Source organism: Oncorhynchus clarkii, chromosome 4, assembly GCF_045791955.1.
Source record: "Oncorhynchus clarkii lewisi isolate Uvic-CL-2024 chromosome 4, UVic_Ocla_1.0, whole genome shotgun sequence".
Classification (NCBI taxonomy): Eukaryota; Metazoa; Chordata; class Actinopteri; order Salmoniformes; family Salmonidae; genus Oncorhynchus; species Oncorhynchus clarkii.
The window spans coordinates 86,866,197-86,889,936 of NC_092150.1; the positions used below are offsets into that span (position 1 = coordinate 86,866,197).

At 41.6% G+C, this 23,740-nt stretch overlaps 1 protein-coding gene across 2 annotated transcripts in view; it reads left to right on the forward strand.

Annotated features, from left to right (window-relative positions):
• The window catches only part of LOC139407404 (regulator of G-protein signaling 6-like), a 131,781-nt gene extending 116,291 nt beyond the window's left edge, over positions 1–15,490 (forward strand). Inside the window, exons 9-17 of one of the 2 annotated variants that reach the window (XM_071151163.1) lie at positions 19–93; positions 299–397; positions 1,874–1,935; positions 6,067–6,177; positions 10,062–10,187; positions 12,751–12,937; positions 13,368–13,457; positions 14,475–14,534; positions 14,678–15,490. In XM_071151163.1, the coding sequence (XP_071007264.1) occupies positions 19–93; positions 299–397; positions 1,874–1,935; positions 6,067–6,177; positions 10,062–10,187; positions 12,751–12,937; positions 13,368–13,457; positions 14,475–14,534; positions 14,678–14,728 (861 nt within the window). In that variant the 3' untranslated portion in view covers positions 14,729–15,490. Of the gene's footprint in view, positions 1–18; positions 94–298; positions 398–1,873; positions 1,936–6,066; positions 6,178–10,061; positions 10,188–12,750; positions 12,938–13,367; positions 13,464–14,474; positions 14,535–14,677 lie in introns of both variants that reach the window. The other variant, XM_071151162.1, reaches the window with a different exon arrangement.
• The last annotated feature ends 8,250 nt before the right edge of the window (positions 15,491–23,740 follow it).

A 23,740-nucleotide genomic window follows, 5' to 3' on the forward strand; every position in this document is an offset into this window, starting at 1 on the left:
ATCCTCTATGTTCTACAGCCAGGTTGTGTGAATACCACAGAGATGGACATCAGGAAATGCAGACGCATGAGGAACCCACAGAGAGTCAAGAAGGTACGGACAGGAAGAACTAGATTCACTAGACTGTGGCCAGAACTATTGGGTTGGTGTAGTGGGTGGGTCACAAGACAATGTCGAAGGATTTACAAAAATAAAGTTTGAAAAACCCAATATTGAGGAATGGGATGGTAACATAGCACACTTCCCTCTCCTTTCTTCTCCTAAATGTCTCTCTCCTTCTCTCCATCCCCTTGTCCAGTCAGTGTATGGTCTGATAGACGAGGGTCAGTCTCAGAGCCCTGTACACACACCATCACAAATAGCCAGAAAAGGCACCAAAGCAGACGTGGAGAAAGAGGTACTTCTGTGTGTTATTTTGGATGTTGGATGTTCTATTAGATGATATATTAGATGTTTGATGTTCTATTAAATGTTGGATTTTCTATTAGATGTTGGATGTTCTATTAGATGTTCTATTAGATGTTGGATGTTCTATTAGATGTTCTATTAGATGTTGGATGTTCTATTAGATGTTTGATGTTCTATTAGATGTTCTATTAGATGTTATATGTTCTATTAGATGTTTGATGTTCTATTAGATGGTTGATGTTCTATTAGATGTTCTATTAGATGTTCTGTTAGATGTTGGATGTTCTATTAGATGTTCTATTAGATGTTCTGTTAGATGTTGGATGTTCTATTAGATGTTCTATTAGATGTTCTATTAGATGTTCTGTTAGATGTTGTATATTCTATTAGATGTTGTATGTTCTATTAGATGTTGTATGTTCTATTAGATGTTGTATGTTCTATTAGATGTTGTATGTTCTATTAGATGTTGTATGTTCTATTAGATGTTGTATGTTCTATTAGATGTTGTATGTTCTATTAGATGTTGTATGTTCTGTTAGATGTTGTATATTCTATTAGATGTTGTATATTCTATTAGATGTTGTATATTCTATTAGATGTTGGATGTTCTGTTTGATGTTCTATTAGATTTTGGATATTATATTAGATGTCGGATGTTATATTAGATGTTATATGTTCTATTAGATGGTGGTAGTTATATTATATGTTCTATTAGATGGTGGTAGTTATATTATATGTTCTATTAGATGGTGGTAGTTATATTATATGTTCTATTAGATGGTGGTAGTTATATTATATGTTCTATTAGATGTTGTATTAGATGGTGGTAGTTATATTAATTGGTGGTAGTTATATTATATGTTCTATTAGATGGTGGTAGTTATATTATATGTTCTATTAGATGGTGGTAGTTATATTATATGTTCTATTAGATGTTGTATGTTATGTTATATGTTCTATTAGATGGTGGTAGTTATATTATATGTTCTATTAGATGTTGTATGTTATGTTATATGTTCTATTAGATGGTGGTAGTTATATTATATGTTCTATTAGATGGTGGTAGTTATATTATATGTTCTATTAGATGGTGGTAGTTATATTGTATGTTCTATTAGATGGTGGTAGTTATATTATATGTTCTATTAGATGGTGGTAGTTATATTAGATGGTGGTAGTTATATTATATGTTCTATTAGATGGTGGTAGTTCTATTATATGTTCTATTATATGTTCTATTAGATGTTCTATTAGATGTTCTATTAGATGTTGAATCTGATATTATATTTTCTATTAGATGGTGGTAGTTATATTGGACAGTGTACCCATCAATCCTGTGGAACATTGTTGACAGCCACAGCTCTCAGAAGAACATATCTCTGAGTTTATCGATTAAAAAACAGTTTTAATGGTAATAATTGAATTTTGATTTGTATTGTTTCTCCTCCTCGTCCCTGTTCAGATTGTGTTTCTTAACAGCCAGTTGGACCGACACTGTATAAAGGTTTCTAAAGTCGCTGAGAGGTAGGTATGAGCAAAGCTCCACCATCTCCCCTCTTAAAGCAAATCCTTTCACTTTGACCTTGATAAATCAACACATACATATTGTATCAACCGGTGTGGAATTCCAGAGCTCTGAATAGAAGAAACCACCCCCCCTCCCTTCCTCTGTACACCTCCAACCCCAGTCTCTCTTGAGCCTTCGGCTCAGTAGCCTCACTAGCCCAGTCTCTCTTGAGCCTTTGGCTCAGTAGCCTCACTAGCCCAGTCTCTCTTGAGCCTTTGGCTCAGTAGCCTCACTAGCCCAGTCCATGCAGCTTCCCAGTTAATCATAGATCTGCAGTGCAGTGTTGTTAGCTTACAGCACCAGCACAGAGACTGTGATTACTCCATCAGGTCGGCTGGTGGGTGACATTTGACCCTAGCCATAGAGCTGGGGATGATTGGGGGCTCAGCCTTAGGTAAGGTCAAGGGACGAGGTACAGGCCGAAGGGCAGGACTGAAGTGGTTTATGGTTTCCGAATGTGACCATCTACCAGGGATTGTGTGTGTGTGCGTGTGCGTGTGTGCGTGTGTGTGTGTGTGTGTGTGTGTGTGTGTGTGTGTGTGTGTGTGTGTGTGTGTGTGTGTGTGTGTGTGTGTGTGTGTGTGTGTGTGTGTGTGTTGGCTTGTATTAATATCCTAATGGGTACCGGAAATCCCCCAAAGTCCCCACGAGGATAGTAAAACAAGGAAAATGATCCCTTCAGGGTAAATGTCCCAGGTCCCCAAGAGGACAAAGGTTATTTTAGACTTAGAGGTTTAGGTTTAATGTTAGGGATAGAATTAGGGTTACGTATAGGTTTAAGGGGTTAGGGAAAAAATAATTTTGAATGGAAATAAATTTGAGGTTTTCTAAGAATTCCTTTAAAGAGCTCATGGCCAGTGTCACTATGGTGATGCAGGTAGGGTGTTTGAAACTGGGATTGCACTGTGGTGGAAACCTCTGTTGGCTCACCTGTTTCCACCTAAACTACTGTTGGCTCACCTGTTCCCACCTAAACCTCTGTTGGCTCACCTGTTCCCACCTAATCTACTGTTGGCTCACCATGTTCCACCTAAACTACTGTTGGCTCACCATTTTCCACCTAATCTACTGTTGGCTCACCATTTTCCACCTAAACTACTGTTGGCTCACCTGTTCCCACCTAAACTACTGTTGGCTCACCTGTTCCCACCTAAACTACTGTTGGCTCACCAGTTTCCACCTAAACTACTGTTGGCTCACCTGTTCCCACCTAAACTACTGTTGGCTCACCTGTTTCCACCTAAACTACTGTTGGCTCACCTGTTCCCACCTAAACTACTGTTGGCTCACCAGTTTCCACCTAAACTACTGTTGGCTCACCTGTTCCCACCTAAACTACTGTTGGCTCACCTGTTTCCACCTAAACTACTGTTGGCTCACCTGTTTCCACCTAAACTACTGTTGGCTCACCTGTTTCCACCTAAACTACTGTTGGCTCACCTGTTTCCACCTAAACTACTGTTGGCTCACCTGTTTCCACCTAAACTACTGTTGGCTCACCTGTTCCCACCTAAACTACTGTTGGCTCACCATGTTCCACCTAAACTACTGTTGGCTCACCATTTTCCACCTAATCTACTGTTGGCTCACCATTTTCCACCTAATCAAATCAAATCAAATCAAATTTATTTATATAGCCCTTCGTACATCAGCTGATATCTCAAAGTGCTGTACAGAAACCCGGCCTAAAACCCCAAACAGCAAGCAATGCAGGTGTAGAAGCACGGTGGCTAGGAAAAACTCCCTAGAAAGGCCAAAACCTAGGAAGAAACCTAGAGAGGAACCAGGCTATGTGGGGTGGCCAGTCCTCTTCTGGCTGTGCCGGGTGGAGATTATAACAGAACATGGCCAAGATGTTCAAATGTTCATAAATGACCAGCATGGTCGAATAATAATAAGGCAGAACAGTTGAAACTGGAGCAGCAGCACGGTCAGGTGGATTGGGGACAGCAAGGAGTCATCATGTCAGGTAGTCCTGGGGCATGGTCCTAGGGCTCAGGTCCTCCGAGAGAGAGAAAGAAAGAGAGAAGGAGAGAATTAGAGAACGCACACTTAGATTCACACAGGACACCGAATAGGACAGGAGAAGTACTCCAGATATAACAAACTGACCCTAGCCCCCCGACACATAAACTACTGCAGCATACAGTGCCTTGCGAAAGTATTCGGCCCCCTTGAACTTTGCGACCTTTTGCCACATTTCAGGCTTCAAACATAAAGATATAAAACTGTATTTTTTTGTGAAGAATCAACAACAAGTGGGACACAATCATGAAGTGGAACGACATTTATTGGATATTTCAAACTTTTTTAACAAATCAAAAACGGAAAAATTGGGCGTGCAAAATTATTCAGCCCCTTTACTTTCAGTGCAGCAAACTCTCTCCAGAAGTTCAGTGAGGATCTCTGAATGATCCAATGTTGACCTAAATGACTAATGATGATAAATACAATCCACCTGTGTGTAATCAAGTCTCTGTATAAATGCACCTGCACTGTGATAGTCTCAGAGGTCCGTCAAAAGCAGGCAGAGAATCCCAGTGGAAAGAGGGGAACCGGCCAGGCAGAGACAGCAAGGGCGGTTCGTTGCTCCAGAGCCTTTCCGTTCACCTTCCCACTCCTGGGCCAGACTACACTCAATCATATGACCCACTGAAGAGATGAGTCTTCAGTAGAGACTTAAAGGTTGAGACCGAGTTTGCGTCTCTGACATGGGTAGGCAGACCGTTCCATAAAAATGGAGCTCTATAGGAGAAAGCCCTGCCTCCAGCTGTTTGCTTAGAAATTCTAGGGACAATTAGGAGGCCAGCGTCTTGTGACCGTAGCGTACGTGTAGGTATGTACGGCAGGACCAAATCAGAGAGATAGGTAGGAGCAAGCCCATGTAATGCTTTGTAGGTTAGCAGTAAAACCTTGAAATCAGCACTTGCTTTGACAGGAAGCCAGTGTAGAGAGGCTAGCACTGGAGTAATATGATACATTTTTTGGGTTCTAGTCAGGATTCTAGCAGCCGTATTTAGCACTAACTGAAGTTTATTTAGTGCTTTATCCGGGTAAGTAGAAAGTAGAAAGTAGAGCATTGCAGTAGTCTAACCTAGAAGTGACAAAAGCATGGATGAATTTTTCTGCATCATTTTTGGACAGAAAGTTTCAGATTTTTGCAATGTTACGTAGATGGAAAAAAGCTGTCCTTGAAATGGTCTTGATATGTTCTTCAAAAGAGAGATCAGGGTCCAGAGTAACGCCGAGGTCCTTCACAGTTTTATTTGAGACGACTGTACAACCATTAAGATTAATTGTCAGATTCAACAGAAGATCTCTTTGTTTCTTGGGACCTAGAACAAGCATCTCTGTTTTGTCCGAGTTTAAAAGTAGAAAGTTTGCAGCCATCCACTTCCTTATGTCTGAAACACATGCTTCTAGCAAGGGCAATTTTGGGGCTTCACCATGTTTCATTGAAATGTACAGCTGTGTGTCATCCGCATAGCAGTGAAAGTTAACATTATGTTTTCGAATAACATCCCCAAGAGGTAAAATATATAGTGAAAACAATAGTGGTCCTAAAACGGAACCTTGAGGAACACCGACATCTACTGTTGGCTCACCATTTTCCACCTAATCTACTGTTGGCTCACTAGTTTCCACCTAAACTATTGTTGGCTCACCATTTTCCACCTAATCTACTGTTGGCTCACCATTTTCCACCTAAACTACTGTTGGCTCACCATCTTCCACCTAAACTACTGTTGGCTCACTAGTTTACAGCTAAACTACTGTTGGCTCACCATTTTCCACCTAAACTACTGTTGGCTCACTAGTTTACAGCTAAACTACTGTTGGCTCACCAGTTTCCACCTAAACTACTGTTGGCTCACCAGTTTCCACCTATTTTGTTAATATATTTTTTTATTTAACCTTTAAGTCAGCAAGTCAGTTAAGAAAAAATTCTTATTTACATTGACTGCCTCCCCCGACCAAACCCGGACGATGCTGGGCAAATTATGCGGGCCTAGAACTGATATCTGACTGATCGTGTGTCAGTCTTCACAATGTCCATCTCTGACTATTGTCTGTTGTGTTGCTTTCAGTCTAATGAGTTACACAGAGCAGTACCAGGAGTATGACCCGTTTGTGATGTCACCAGAACCTTCCAACCCCTGGACCAGTGACGACCTCTCATTCTGGGACCTGGAAGCCAGGTGAGAACCACAGCGCCTACAATCAAGTAATAGTAAGGTCTTGTAAAAAGGTATTTGATTGCAGGGTTGCAAAGGCATCAACTACAGAAGGAAACACCCAAACTCACTGGAAATAGACTTCCCAGGGACTGAAGCTTTTCCCTATTCTAGCCCACATCCTTTTCAATCAACCCACAGTCAACCACTCACTGCAAAATCAACCTCGAAGACCGAATGGAACACAGGGCAAAGACAAGCTATCGTCCTACATCCTTCCTATATAGTGCCTTCAAAGAACCAGAATTACAGATAGCTATCTATCTCGCCTAGGCTGTGTCTCACATAATCCCCTTTAGATTTAGAAATGACCGAAGGGCAATGACCTCCTATCGTACTTATATTATTATTAAATACAGATATAACGGATATCTTCAGGGCTAGACGACGCTGTTACCCAGCACTGTGTAGTTCTTCTGGAACCCTTGAGGTTAATCAACCCAGACATATAATCATTGTGTCTAATGTAGCTTCATAATCTGGATGAATGTATTAATTACATTGAGTAGAGGTTAGGGAAATGTCCTGCAGAGATGTAAATGATATGGTGTCATGGTGAACGCTGCCATTACAGCAGCATTCACCTGCTGCTGTGACTTTCTACTACAGGGAAGTAGAAACATTGTGCAGTCAATGTCACCACTTGTCCAACGTCGTGTGAGACTGTTTGAGACTGTTTGAGACTGAGACTGTTTGAGACTGTTTGAGACCGTTTGAGACGGTTTGAGACTGTTTGAGACTGTTTGAGACCTATTGAGACAGTTTGAGACTGTTTGAGACTGTTTGAGACTGTTTGATGCTGTTTGAGACCTATTGAGACTGTTTGAGACTGTTTGAGACTGTTTGATGCTGTTTGAGACTGTTTGAGACTGTTTGAGACTGTTTGAGACTGTTTGAGACGGTTTGAGACTGTTTGAGACTGTTTGAGACTGTTTGATGCTGTTTGAGACTGTTTGAGACTGTTTGAGACTGTTTGAGACTGTTTGAGGCTGTTTGAGACTGTTTGAGACTGTTTGATGCTGTTTGAGACTGTTTGAGACTGTTTGAGACCTATTGAGACTGTTTGCTGCTGTTTGAGACTGTTTGAGACTGTTTGAGACTGTTTGAGACTGTTTGATGCTGTTTGAGACTGTTTGAGACTGTTTGAGACCTATTGAGACTGTTTGAGACTGTTTCAGACTGTTTGATACTGTTTGAGACTGTTTAATGCTGTTTGAGACTGTTTGAGACCTATTGAGACTGTTTGAGACTGTTTAATGCTGTTTGAGACTGTTTGATGCTGTTTGAGACTGTTTGAGACCTATTGAGACTGTTTGAGACTGTTTGAGACTGTTTAATGCTGTTTGAGACTGTTTGAGACCTATTGAGACTGTTTGAGACTGTTTAATGCTGTTTGAGACTGTTTGATGCTGTTTGAGACTGTTTGATGCTGTTTGAGACTGTTTGAGACTGTTTGAGACTGTTTGAGACCTATTGAGACTGTTTGAGACTGTTTGAGACTGTTTAATACTGTTTAATACTGTTTGAGACTGTTTGATGCTGTTTGAGACTGTTTGAGACCTATTGAGACTGTTTGAGACTGTTTGAGACTGTTTGATGCTGTTTGAGACTGTTTAATACTGTTTGAGACTGTTTGATGCTGTTTGAGACTGTTTGAGACTGTTTGAGACTGTTTGAGACTGTTTGATGCTGTTTGAGACTGTTTAATGCTGTTTGAGACTGTTTGATGCTGTTTGAGACTGTTTGAGACTGTTTGATGCTGTTTGAGACTGTTTGAGACTGTTTGAGACTGTTTGAGACCTATTGAGACTGTTTGAGACTGTTTGAGACTGTTTGAGACTGTTTAATACTGTTTACTACTGTTTGAGACTGTTTGATGCTGTTTGAGACTGTTTGAGACCTATTGAGACTGTTTGAGACTGTTTGAGACTGTTTGAGACTGTTTGATGCTGTTTGAGACTGTTTAATACTGTTTGAGACTGTTTGATGCTGTTTGAGACTGTTTGAGACTGTTTGAGACTGTTTGAGACTGTTTGATGCTGTTTGAGACTGTTTAATACTGTTTGAGACCTATTGAGACTGTTTGAGACTGTTTGAGACTGTTTGATGCTGTTTGAGACTGTTTGAGACTGTTTGAGACTGTTTGATGCTGTTTGAGACTGTTTGATGCTGTTTGAGACTGTTTGAGACCTATTGAGACTGTTTGATGCTGTTTGAGACTGTTTGATGCTGTTTGAGACTGTTTGAGACTGTTTGATGCTGTTTGAGACTGTTTGAGACTGTTTGAGACCTATTGAGACTGTTTGATGCTGTTTGAGACTGTTTAATACTGTTTGAGACTGTTTGATGCTGTTTGAGACTGTTTGAGACTGTTTGAGACTGTTTGATGCAGTTTGAGACTGTTCAATACTGTTTGAGACTGTTTGAGACTGTTTGATGCTGTTTGAGACTGTTTGAGACTGTTTAATACTGTTTGAGACTGTTTGATGCCGTTTGAGACTGTTTCAGACTGTTTGATACTGTTTGAGACCGTTTGAGACTGTTTGATGCTGTTTGAGACTGTTTGAGACTGTTTAAGACTGTTTGAGACTGTTTGATGCTGTTTGAGACTGTTTGAGACTGTTTGAGACTGTTTGAGACTGTTTAATGCTGTTTGAGACTGTTTGATGCTGTTTGAGACTGTTTGATGCTGTTTGAGACCGTTTGAGACCGTTTGAGACCGTTTGAGACTGTTTGATGCTGTTTGAGACTGTTTGAGACTGTTTGATGCTGTTTGAGACTGTTTAATACTGTTTGAGACTGTTTGATGCTGTTTGAGACTGTTTGAGACTGTTTGAGACTGTTTGATGCTGTTTGAGACTGTTTAATACTGTTTGAGACTGTTTGATGCTGTTTGAGACTGTTTGAGACTGTTTGAGACTGTTTGATGCTGTTTGAGACTGTTTAATACTGTTTGAGACTGTTTGAGACTGTTTGATGCTGTTTGAGACTGTTTGAGACTGTTTAATACTGTTTGAGACTGTTTGATGCCGTTTGAGACTGTTTCAGACTGTTTGAGACCGTTTGAGACTGTTTGATGCTGTTTGAGACTGTTTGAGACTGTTCAAGACTGTTTGAGACTGTTTGATGCTGTTTGAGACTGTTTGAGACTGTTTGAGACTGTTTAATGCTGTTTGAGACTGTTTGAGACTGTTTGATGCTGTTTGAGACTGTTTGATGCTGTTTGAGACCGTTTGAGACCGTTTGAGACTGTTTGATGCTGTTTGAGACTGTTTGAGACTGTTTGATGCTGTTTGAGACTGTAATACTGTTTGAGACTGTTTGATGCTGTTTGAGACTGTTTGAGACTGTTTGAGACTGTTTGATGCTGTTTGAGACTGTTTAATACTGTTTGAGACTGTTTGATGCTGTTTGAGACTGTTTGAGACTGTTTGAGACTGTTTGATGCTGTTTGAGACTGTTTAATACTGTTTGAGGCTGTTTGATGCTGTTTGAGACTGTTTGAGACTGTTTAATACTGTTTGAGACTGTTTGATGCCGTTTGAGACTGTTTCAGACTGTTTGATACTGTTTGAGACTGTTTGATGCTGTTTGAGACTGTTTGATGCTGTTTGAGACTGTTTGAGACTGTTTAATACTGTTTGATGCTGTTTGAGACCATTTGAGACCGTTTGAGACTGTTTGATGCTGTTTGAGACTGTTTGATGCTGTTTGAGACTGTTTGATGCTGTTTGAGACTGTTCGAGACTGTTTGATATCAAAGTATTACATTTTTCTATCTCTTTTTTTCTATATTTTGATGTTTCATGAATTCTAACTTTCTCTCCCTCTCCCCTCCCTCCCCTCAGTAATGACCCCAGTCAACAGAGGGTGAGGAAGTGGGGTTTCTCTCTAGATGAAGCTCTGAAGGATCCGGCAGGACGAGACCAGTTCCTCAAGTTCCTGGAATCAGAGTTCAGCTCAGAGAACCTACAGTGAGTCACACATAATTCCCCGTCCTCCTTTTATCCCTTGTTTCCTAATTTTCTCTAATCCTTCCTCATTTCCTCTGAGTTCAGAGTTCAGGGAAACTACAGTAAGACACACAGAACACTCCTCTCCTCTCATCCTTTCCTTATTTCCTCTCCTTTCCCTCCCTTCTCTTCCCCATCTCCTCCTTCCATCCCTCTTCCTCTCCCATCACCTGATCCCTTAGCTTCAACCCATCCCTTCATTTTCTCCTTCTTCAACCTCTTTCCTCATCCTCTTCCATCCATCCATCCTCCACTAACTCCATCTTTACCCTTCATCCCCTACCTCTTTCCTCATCCTCTTCCATCCATCCTCCACTACCTCCATCTTTACCCTTCATCCCCTACCTCTTTCCTCATCCTCTTCCATCCATCCTCCACTACCTCCATCTTTACCCTTCATCCCCTACCTCTTTCCTCATCCTCTTCCATCCATCCTCCACTACCTCCATTTTTACCCTTCATCTCCTACCTCTTTCCTCATCCTCGTCCTCTTCCATCCATCCCCCGGCTACCTCCATCTCCTACCTCTTTCCTCATCCTCGTCCTCTTCCATCCATCCTCCACTACCTCCATCTCCTACCTCTTTCCTCATCCTCGTCCTCTTCCATCCATCCCCCGGCTACCTCCATCTTTACCCTTCATCTCCTACCTCTTTCCTCATCCTCGTCCTCTTCCATCCATCCCCTGGCTACCTCCATCTCCTACCTCTTTCCTCATCCTCGTCCTCTTCCATCCATCCCCCGGCTACCTTCATCTCCTACCTCTTTCCTCGTCCTCTTCCATCCATCCTCCACTACCTCCATCTCCTACCTCTTTCCTCATCCTCGTCCTCTTCCATCCATCCCCCGGCTACCTCTATCTCCTACCTCTTTCCTCATCCTCTTCCATCCATCCCCCGGCTACCTCCATCTCCTACCTCTTTCCTCATCCTCTTCCATCCATCCTCCACTACCTCCATCTCCTACCTCTTTCCTCATCCTCTTCCTCTTCCATCCCCTGGCTACCTCCATCTCCTACCTCTTTCCTCATCCTCTTCCATCCATCCTCCACTACCTCCATCTCCTACCTCTTTCCTTTCCTCTGCCCATCCCTCTGTTTGAAAGTTAACCTCATTACCTCTACCTTGTATGTGAGTATGTGTGTCCCCTGAAGGCATGTTCTGATGAAGGGCTCTACTAAAGACGATAACAGGGTGGTGGACTGGACAGATAACCGAGGTCACTGGGACCTTGGGGCTACTTAGGACGGACAGACGGACACACACCCTTATCTCTCTCCACTATCTCACCCTCTATCCAATCCACCTCTTTAATTACGTTGCTTTTATGGTGTTCTGAAAGGTTGGTGCTATAGTGTAATATTATGTAACCCCTATACAGGTTCTGGTTGGTGCTGTAATAATGTGTAACCCCTATACAGGTTCTGGTTGGTGCTATAGTGTAATATTATGTAACCCCTATACAGGTTCTGGTTGGTGCTGTAATAAGGTGTAACCCCTATACAGGTTCTGGTTGGTGCTGTAATATTATGTAACCCCTATACAGGTTCTGGTTGGTGCTGTAATAATGTGTAACCCCTATACAGGTTCTGGTTGGTGCTGTAATAAGGTGTAACCCCTATACAGGTTCTGGTTGGTGCTGTAATAAGGTGTAACCCCTATACAGGTTCTGGTTGGTGCTGTAATATTATGTAACCCCTATACAGGTTCTGGTTGGTGCTGTAATAAGGTGTAACCCCTATACAGGTTCTGGTTGGTGCTGTAATAAGGTGTAACCCCTATACAGGTTCTGGTTGGTGCTGTAATATTATGTAACCCCTATACAGGTTCTGGTTGGTGCTGTAATAAGGTGTAACCCCTATACAGGTTCTGGTTGGTGCTATAGTGTAATATTATGTAACCCCTATACAGGTTCTGGTTGGTGCTGTAATAAGGTGTAACCCCTATACAGGTTCTGGTTGGTGCTGTAATAGTATGTAACCCCTATACAGGTTCTGGTTGGTGCTGTAATAAGGTGTAACCCCTATACAGGTTCTGGTTGGTGCTATAGTGTAATATTATGTAACCCCTATACAGGTTCTGGTTGGTGCTGTAATAAGGTGTAACCCCTATACAGGTTCTGGTTGGTGCTGTAATATTATGTAACCCCTATACAGGTTCTGGTTGGTGCTGTAGTGTAATATTATGTAACCCCTATACAGGTTCTGGTTGGTGCTATAGTGTAATATTATGTAACCCCTATACAGGTTCTGGTTGGTGCTGTAATAATGTGTAACCCCTATACAGGTTCTGGTTGGTGCTGTAATAAGGTGTAACCCCTATACAGGTTCTGGTTGGTGCTGTAATATTATGTAACCCCTATACAGGTTCTGGTTGGTGCTGTAATAAGGTGTAACCCCTATACAGGTTCTGGTTGGTGCTGTAATAAGGTGTAACCCCTATACAGGTTCTGGTTGGTGCTGTAATATTATGTAACCCCTATACAGGTTCTGGTTGGTGCTGTAATAAGGTGTAACCCCTATACAGGTTCTGGTTGGCGGTGCAGGATCTGAAGAGGCAGCCCCTGGAGAATGTGGCAGAGCGGGCTCAGGAGATCTGGACAGAGTTTCTGGCAGAAGGCGCTTCCAGCTCCATCAACCTGGACTCACACAGCTACGAACGCACCAGCGCCAACCTTAAAGACCCGGGACGATACAGCTACGAAGACGCACAGGTGAATTATATTATAGACAGAAAGACCGCTAAGAAGTTGCAGAGGTACATTATATTACAAACAGACAGACAGACAGACAGACAGACAGACAGACAGACAGACAGACAGGCAGACAGACAGACAGACAGACAGACAGACAGACAGACAGACAGACAGACAGACAGACAGGTAGAAAGAGGGAGGGACACAGGAAGGGGAGGAAGTAGAAAGAGGGAGGGACACAGGAAGGGAGATTGAAAGAGGGAGGGACACAGGGAGATTGAAAGAAGGAGGGACACAGGAAGGGAGATTTAAAGAGGGAGGGACACAGGAAGGGAGATTGAAAGAGGGAGGGACACAGGGAGATTGAAAGACTACGTAAAGCCTGCAGAAACAAACATACAGCTAAAACACACAATGATCTCTGTCTCCTCCCTTTCGCCTGTTTCAGGACCACATCTATAAGCTGATGAAGAGTGACAGCTACACACGGTACCTGCGCTCCAACGCTTACCAGGAGCTGCTGATGGCCTGGAAGAAGGTGTGTGTGAGTCTGGGCTAGTATCCTTCTGCCTGGGGAAGACTGGAGTTAGACACCTGTCCTCAGTGTCCAAGATAGTGAAGTGCTGCCCTCTGTTGGAGATTTCCAGGGTCTGCAGTCAGTGACTTGGTAAACTACTGTTGAGTCTGAACCAGTGATATCATACTGTTTAGTCTGAACCAGTGATATCATACTGTTTAGTCTGAACCAGTGATATCATACTGTTTAGTCTGAACCAGTGATATCATACTGTTTAGTCTGAACCAGTGATATCATACTATTTAGTCTGAACCAGTGATATCATACTGTTTAGTCTGAACCAGTGATATCATACTGTTTAGTCTGAACCAGTGATATCATACTGTTTAGTCTGAACCAGTGATATCATACTGTTTAGTCTGAACCAGTGATATCATACTGTTTAGTCTGAACCAGTGATATCATACTGTTTAGTCTGAACCAGTGATATCATACTGTTTAGTCTGAACCAGTGATATCATACTGTTTAGTCTGAACCAGTGATATCATACTGTTTAGTCTGAACCAGTGATATCATACTGTTTAGTCTGAACCAGTGATATCATACGGTTTAGTCTGAACCAGTGATATCATACTGTTTAGTCTGAACCAGTGATATCATACTGTTTAGTCTGAACCAGTGATATCATACTGTTTAGTCTGAACCAGTGATATCACACTGTTTAGTCTGAACCAGTGATATCACACTGTTTAGTCTGAACCAGTGATATCACACTGTTTAGTCTGAACCAGTGATATCATACTGTTTAGTCTGAACCAGTGATATCACACTGTTTAGTCTGAACCAGTGATATCATACTGTTTAGTCTGAACCAGTGATATCATACTGTTTAGTCTGAACCAGTGATATCATACTGTTTAGTCTGAACCAGTGATATCATACTGTTTAGTCTGAACCAGTGATATCATACTGTTTAGTCTTCTTTACATTGTTTTCAACCAAGCTCCCTTCTCTTCCCATGATGCTTTGTGCCCCAGCCTGAGACGGAGCAGCAGCAGGGAAGACGCACCTCTCTGGAGAAGTTTACACGCAGCGTGGTCAGTTGCTCTACTTCCTGTTTCCTGTCTGTCTGTCTGTCATCCATCTACACATAGAGATGAATTTGACCACAACTTTGTTACAAAACGTCTAATCTGAAACCAACAAGGAAACCATCATCCTAATTCCCTCCTCTCTTCAGGGCAAGTCACTGACGGGCAAACGGCTGACAGGCCTGATGCAGTCGTCCTGACAAGGCCTGGGGCTGGAGTAAGACAGCCATGCCCAGAGGATCTGCTCTGCTGTGGGGAGAGGGCTAGATGTTGATGCTGAGAGGCCTAACTGGGGCCTGGACACAACGTCATCTACATAACTGACTCCAGATCAGTTCCCTGAGCTCCAGTGGAGGACAGACAGCATGCAATAGGTCACCTAGATCTGATACGGGGACAGTGCTGTCTTTGTCTTTTTCTCAGATGTCACTCTATTCCCTATATAGTGTACTACTTTTGACCAGAGCCCTATTTTGACTAGTTTGTCCATAGGGCTCTGGTCAAAAGGTGTGCACTATAAAGGGAATAGGTTGCCATTTGGGAGGTACATATTGTGTAGTCTATCGACATATAACTCTATCCACTACTCTCTGTCTCACTTAGGTTCCTTTAATCGATTCTAGAACCAAATGGAATGTTATATAACTCTATCCAATACTCTCTGTCTCACTTAGGTTCCTTGAATCGATTCTAGAACCAAATGGAATGTCATATAACTCTGCCTGCTACTCTCTGTCTCTCTTAGGTTCCTTTAATCGATTCTAGAACCAAATGGAATGTCATATAACTCTGCCTGCTACTCTCTGTCTCTCTTAGGTTCCTTTAATCGATTCTAGAACCAAATAGAATGTCAGACTTGTTCTACTCTAGCTCGGCTTATATTACTACAGTATAATAGCTTATTGTAACGATTACACAACTCTTTTGTTCAATTACAGAAACATTAAAATGCTTAAAACTTGGAGCGCTTTGACTGACGTTATAATGGGATTTAGAATGAGTCCACTCACTGGGGACTGCCTACAGGGCATTCAGAAAGTATTCAGACCAATTCACTTTTTCCACATTTTGTTACGTTACAGCTGTACTCTAAAACGGATTTAATAGTTTTTTTCCCCTCATCAATCTACCTACAATAACCCGCAATGACAAAGCAAAAACAGGTTTTTAAGAAATGTTTGCTAATTTGATTACAAATAAAATATCAAGGACATTCACTTTGTCATTACGGGCTGTTGTGTCTCGATTGATGAGGTAAAAAAACATGTATTTAATCCATTTTAGAATAAGGCTGTGAAAAATGTGAAGGGGTCTGAAAAGTTTCCGAATGCTCCGTATATGGAAGTACATGGGAGGGGGGGGGGGGGGGAATAGAACATATTGATTGAAAACATGTTTGGAAAATCTGTTAGGCTTTTCAGCCTTGATGTTATATAGACATGCAGACTTTTTTAATTGAAGCACATTGTTATATGGGGAACATGACCTTCTTAACATTCCAAGTTTGCGTCACAAATGGCACCCTTATTCTCTATAGCGCAGTCCTTCTGACCAGCTCCCTATCAGTCCTGGTCAAAAGTAGTGTATTAAATAGGGGAAAGGGTGCAATTTGGGACGCTGACCCCACATTCCATCCGAGCCCACCTCTGTCGGGGTACAGGGCCCCCGAAAAAGCTCTCTTATATGGGAACGATGACATACTGTGTTAGGACGGTTGAGTATACAGTATATGTGGACAGCATTTTACACAGTAATTGTAAATTATATACAGTATCATAATAAATAAAAAAGAAGGACAATGACACAAATACAGCTGATGTTTATCGATGGTTTGCAGAAATAGCTTGTTTTTCAGACTTCACTGAAATCAATCCACCCACCTTTAAAGTGAATGTTCCCGTGTTCGCGGAGAAACTACATTCACAATAAACACTGCATATGTCGTCTCAATCGGCAACTACCTTAAAATGGTGCATGTTGCAGACCAGGCGCGTTTGCATTGAATCTTGGCCATTGAATGCATAGGGATGGGCTGCCACCTAGTGGTTGAGATAAGAAGTGCAGCTCCAAGGGGCCAAGGTTCCGGTCTATAGAGGCCCACAGTGGAGGTGTCATAATACCATAAAACCTAGCAGTCAAACAGGGAAATGATTCCAATCTTTTTTCCTCCATTCATTTTCCCTATAGGGGATTTCAGAAACACTTAAAATAAGGGCTGTGTTTTGTGTAGTTTTGCCGTGGCATGAGGTTTTGATAACCATGTAAATCTGTCTCAAACAAGTTGACTTTTATCAATATATTCGGGATCTATTTACTCTCAGATTCGAAAATGATAATTAGCATCAAAGTATACATCACGCAAAACTACAAATCCCTGCAAGCTCCTGCATGTCATCTCTAGCTGACACCTTTACTAACAGTTATTGTGTCAATTTAAACCAGAGTTTTCATCCGGTTTATAGAGACCAACATCAGGGTTGGATCCGGTTTATAGAGACCAACATCAGGGTTGGATCTGGTTTATACAGACCAACAACAGGGTTGGATCTGGTTTATACAGACCAACATCAGGGTTGGATCCGGTTTATAGAGACCAACATCAGGGTTGGATCCGGTTTATAGAGACCAACATCGGGGTTGGATCCGGTTTAAAGAGACCAACATCAGGGTTGGATCTGGTTTATAGAGACCAACATCAGGGTTGGATCCGGTTTATAGAGACCAACATCAGGGTTGGATCTGGTTTATACAGACCAACAACAGGGTTGGATCTGGTTTATACAGACCAACATCAGGGTTGGATCCGGTTTATAGAGACCAACATCAGGGTTGGATCTGGTTTATACAGACCAACATCAGGGTTGGATCTGGTTTATAGAGACCAAGGTCAGGGTTGGATCTGGTTTATAGAGACCAACATCAGGGTTGGATCTGGTTTATAGAGACCAAGGTCAGGGTTGGATCTGGTTTATAGAGACCAACGTCAGGGTTGGATCTGGTTTATAGAGACCAACATCAGGGTTGGATCTGGTTTATACAGACCAACATCAGGGTTTTATCTGGTTTATAGAGACCAAGGTCAAGGTTGGATCTGGTTTATAGAGACCAACATCAGGGTTGGATCCGGTTTATAGAGACCAAGGTCAGGGTTGGATCTGGTTTATAGAGACCAACATCAGGGTTGGATCCGATTTATAGAGACCAAGGTCAGGGTTGGATCTGGTTTATAGAGACCAACATCAGGGTTGGAGCTGATTTATACAGACCAACATCAGGGTTTTATCTGGTTTATAGAGACCAAGGTCAGGGTTGGATCTGGTTTATAGAGACCAACGTCAGGGTTGGATCTGGTTTATAGAGACCAACATCAGGGTTGGAGCTGATTTATACAGACCAACATCAGGGTTTTATCTGGTTTATAGAGACCAACATCGGGGTTGGATCCGGTTTATAGAGACCAACATCAGGGTTGGAGCTGATTTATACAGACCAACATCAGGGTTTCATCTGGTTTATAGAGACCAACATCAGGGTTTCATCTGGTTTATAGAGACCAACATCAGGGTTGGATCCGGTTTATAGAGACCAACATCAGGGTTTGATCTGGTTTATAGAGACCAACATCAGGGTTGGATCTGGTTTATACAGACCAACATCAGGGTTGGAGCTGATTTATACAGACCAACATCAGGGTTTCATCTGGTTTATAGAGACCAACATCAGGGTTGGATCCGGTTTATAGAGACCAACATCAGGGTTGGATCTGGTTTATAGAGACCAACATCAGGGTTGGATCTGGTTCATAGAGACCAACATCAGGGTTGGATCCGGTTTATAGAGACCAACATCAGGGTTGGAGCTGATTTATACAGACCAACATCAGGGTTTCATCTGGTTTATAGAGACTAGCCTGTAGATGTTATAGCCTGTAGATGTTATAGCCTGTAGATGTTATAGCCTGAAGATGTTATAGCCTGAAGATGTTATAGCCTGTAGATGTTATAGCCTGCATAGTTCTTGCACTCCAAATTGAAAAGTTAGACACATCTTTACACTGTAGCCATTCTAGCAGATGCTCTCCAGAGCAACGTACAAGGACCACAATCAACAAAGCAAGGTGAAACTATTTAAAAGCATAGCCATCTCATGTAAACCCTCAAAGTCAAGTGTCTGGAGTGTCTGGAGCGAGGTTTTAACTTCTGAGTATAACGCAAACCAGTTAAAACTAATTAATTGTCAGGGGTAAGTAAGGACTTCTTCAAAATCTTTATTTCAACACAAAAACAAACACACAAACTTTCAACAACAAAGTACCCAAAACGGACACAGTATGATATCCATATAAAATCGATGGTCTCCGAAATAAAACAAAATTATATTGACACATATATTTCTTGGAGTGGGAAGTTGGCATGGTGATATAAACAGGAAGACATGTTGTTAAAATGTCTGACATGAGCGGGGAAGAATAAGGAAAACATTCAAATGTTATTGACATCATGGATGCATCTCAAATGGTACACTTCCTTAAATACATTACCGGGTAAAACCTTTAGAAAACCTACTCATTAAAGGGTTTTTCTTTATTTTTTACTATTTTCTACATTGTAGAATAATATTGAAGACATCAACACTATGTAATAACACATATGGAATCATGTAGTAACCAAAAAAGTGTTAAACAAATAAAAATACATAATACAAATACAGATTCTTCAAATAGCCACCCTTTGCTTTGATGACAGCTTTGTACACTCTTGGCATTCTCTCAACCAGCTTCATGAGATAGTCACCTGGAATGCATTTAAATGTGACAAGGTCTGGTATACAGAAGATAGCCCTATTTGGTAAAATTCCAAGTCCATTTTATGGCAAGAACAGCTCAAATAAGTAAAGAGAAATGACAGTCCATCATTAGTTTAAGACATGAAGGTCAGTCAATATGGAACATTTCAAGAACTTTGAAAGTTTATTCAAGTGCAGTTGCAAAAACCATCAAGCGCTATGATGAAACTGGCTATACAGTTGAAATGTGTCCTTTGGTCTGGTGTCCAAATTGGAGATTTTTGGTTCCAACCGCTGTGTCTTTGTGAGACGCGGTGTGGGGGAACAGATGATCTCCGCATGTGTATTTCCCACCGTGAAGCATGGAGGAGGAGGTGTTAATGGTGTGGGGGTGCTTTGCTGGTGACACTGTCTGTGATTTATTTAGAATTCAAGGCACACTTAACCAGCATGGCTACCACAGCATTCTGCAGCGATGTGCCATCTCATCTGGTTTGGGCTTTGTGGGACTATCACTTGTTTTTCAACAGAACAATGACCCAACACACCTCCATGCTGTGTAAGAGCTATTTGACCAAGATGGAGAGTGATGGAGTGCAGCATCAGATGACCTGGCCTCCACAATCGCCCGACCTCAACCAAATTGAGATGTTTTGGCATGTTGGACTGCAGAGTGAAGGAAAAGCAGCCAACAAGTGCTCAGCATATGTGGGAACTCCTTCAAGACAGTTGGAAAAGCATTCCAGGTGAAGCTGGTTGAGAGAATGCCAAGAGTGTGCAAAGCTGTCATCAAGGCAAAGGGTGGCTATTTAAAGATTCTCAAAAACAAAATATATTTTGATTTTTTAAAAACTGTTTTGGTTACTACATGAGATACTACATGTGTTATTTCATAGTTTTGATGTCTTCACTATTATTCTACAATATTGTAGAAAATAGTAAAAAATAAAATAAAAACACTTGAATGAGTAGGTGTTCTAAAACTTTTGGCCACGGCGGCGTATGGGCCACGGCGGCGTATGGGCCACGGCAGCGTACGGGCCGCGGCGGTCTAAGGGCCACGGCGGCGTATGGGCCACGGCGGCGTATGGGCCACGGCAGCGTATGGGCCACGGCGGCGTATGGACCACGGCGGCGTACGGGCCGCGGCGGTCTAAGGGCCACGGCGGCGTAAGGGCCACGGTGGCGTACGGGCCACGGCAGCGTATGGGCCGCGGCGGTCTAAGGGCCACGGCGGCGTATGGGCCACGGCAGCGTATGGGCCACGGCAGCGTATGGGCCACGGCGGTCTAAGGGCCACGGAGGCGTACGGGCCACGGCAGCGTATGGGCCGCGGCGGTCTAAGGGCCACGGCAGCGTATGGGCCACGGCGGTCTAAGGGCCACGGCAGCGTATGGGCCACAGTAGAGCACTACACAAGGAATAGGAAGCCATTTGGGAAGTAGCCCACACATTTACTTTACTTCATGATTGTCTGTGGAGAAACAATATAACATGTTTTTAAAAAAAGCACAAAACAAAATAAGAAAATTGCTTGTAAGACATTTCCAGCCGTGACACTGTAATTAGTTTTTGCATTAAATACTATATATATATATATATTTTTTAACAACATCGCTAAAACATCTTCAGGTCTTCTGCCACTATATTTCAGGATTGTATTTCGGGCTATAGGTTTCCTTCAGGGTTCTTCAAATCTATCCAATAGTCCTATAAGAAATCTATCCAATAGTCCTATAAGAAATCTATCCAATAGTCCTATAAGAAATCTATCCAATAGTCCTATAGGAAATCTATCCAATAGTCCTATAGGAAATCTATCCAATAGTCCTATAGGAAATCTATCCAATAGTCCTATGAGAAATCTATCCAATAGTCCTATAAGAAATCTATCCAATAGTCCTATAGGAAATCTATCCAATAGTCCTATAGGAAATCTATCCAATAGTCCTATAAGAAATCTATCCAATAGTCCTATAGGAAATATATCCAATAGTCCTATAGGAAATCTATCCAATAGTCCTATAGGAAATCTATCCAATAGTCCTATAGGAAATCTATCCAATAGTCCTATAAGAAATCTATCCAATAGTCCTATAGGAAATCTATCCAATAGTCCTATAGGAAATCTATCCAATAGTCCTATAGGAAATCTATCCAATAGTCCTATAGGAAATCTATCCAATAGTCCTATAGGAAATCTATCCAATAGTCCTATGAGAAATCTATCCAATAGTCCTATAGGAAATCTATCCAATAGTCCTATAGGAAATCTATCCAATAGTCCTATGAGAAATCTATCCAATAGTCCTATTAGAAATCTATACGAAATATACAGTATATTACCTGTGTTCAGTGCAATCTATTAACATATTGTTGACATAGAAGAACCGGAATCAACATAGAAGAACCGGAATCAACATAGAAGAACCGGAATCAACATAGAAGAACCTGAATCATTTTAGAAATAATTTGGAGTTTTACATGAACATTTTTGGAATGATATAAAAGTGGAAGGGAAGCCTATAAAACAAGTTGACATTTACTAAATACATCAAATAAATATGTTCAATAACTGATGCATCGTGGAGGATGTGAGGTATCCTACACACCAGCTGAATGATAACGATGTACTATTGACTGACTGAAACGTGGAGGATGTGAGGTATCCTACACACCAGCTGAATGATAACGATGTACTATTGACTGACTGAAACGTGGAGGATGTGAGGTATCCTAGACACCAGCTGAATGATAACGATGTGCTATTGACTGACTGAAACGTGGAGGATGTGAGGTATCCTACACACCAGCTGAATGATAACGATGTACTATTGACTGACTGAAACGTGGCGGTAGAGCTACGAGGTGTGTATGTTGTGTATGTTCTTGACCATGTAAGTGTGGATGGATTATGTCTGTGTGAATACAGAGCCTTCAGAAAGTATTCACACCCCTTGACTTTTTCCACATTGTGTTGCCTTACAGCCTGAATTTAAAATGGATTCAATTGAGATTTTGTGTCACTGGCCTACACACAATACCCCATAATTTTAAATTTAACCTTTATTTAACTAGGCAAGCCAGTTAAGAACAAATTCTTATTTACAATGACAGCCTATCCCGGCCAAACCCTAATGACGCCGGGCCAATTATGCACCGCCCTATGGGACTCCCGATCACGGCCGGTTGTGATACAGCCTGGAATGGAACCAGGGTCTGTAGTGACACCTCTAGCACTGAGATGCAGTGCCTTAGACCCCTGCGCCACTCGGGAGCCCACTGGTTCATAATGTCAAAGTGGAATTATGTTTTAAGATATTTTGACAAATTAATAAAAAATTAAACGATGAAATATCTTGAGTCTATAAGTATTCAACCCCTTTGTTATGACAAGCCTAAATAAGTTCAGGAGTAAAATATTGCTTAACAAGTCACACAATAAGTTGCATGGACTCGCTCTGTGTGCAATAATATTGTTTAACATCATTTTTTTAATGACGACCTCATACTCCACACGTACAGATAATTGTAAGGTCCCTCAGTCGAGCAGTGAATTTGAAACACAAAGACCGGGGAGGTTTTCCAATGCCTCCCAAAGAAGAGCACCTATTGGTAGTTACACTTTGAATGGTGTATCATTACAGCCTGTCACTACAAAGATACAGGCGTCTTTCATTACTCAGTTTCTTACCTTAACTCAGTTGCCGGCGAGGAAGAAAACCGAGCAGGGATTTCACCATGAGGCCAATGGTGACTTTAAAAAAAGTTACAGAGTTTAATAGCTGTGATAGGAGAAAACTGAGGATGGATCAGCAGCATTGTAGTCACTCCATAATACTAACCTCAATGACAGAGTGAAAAGAACGAAGTCCGTGCAGAATATAAATATTCCAAAACATGCATCCTGTCTGCAACAAGGCACTAAAGTAATACTGCAATAAATGTGTCAAAGAAATTAAATATATGTACTGAACACAAAGCTTTATGTTTGGGGCAAATCCAACACAACACATCACCATTTTCAAGCATGGTGGTGGCTGCATCCTGTTATGGGTATGCTTGTCATCAGCAAGAACTAGGGAGGTTTTTTTTTAAATAAAAAATAAATGGCAAAATCCTAGAGGAAAACCTGATTCAGTCTTCTTTTTCAGCAGGACTATAAACCTAAAACACAAGGCCAAATATACACTGGAGTTGCATACCAAAACGACATTGAATGTTCCCGTGTGGCTTAAGTTACAGTTTTGACTTAAATCGTCTTGAAATTGTATGGCAAAACTTGAAAATGGTTGTCTAGCAATGATCACCAACCAACTTGAGAGCTTGAATTTTTTTCCTTCTTCTATAATGTGCAAATATTGTACAATTCAGGTGTGTAAAGCTCTTTAAGAGACTTACCCAGAAAGACTGTAATCGCTAAAAAC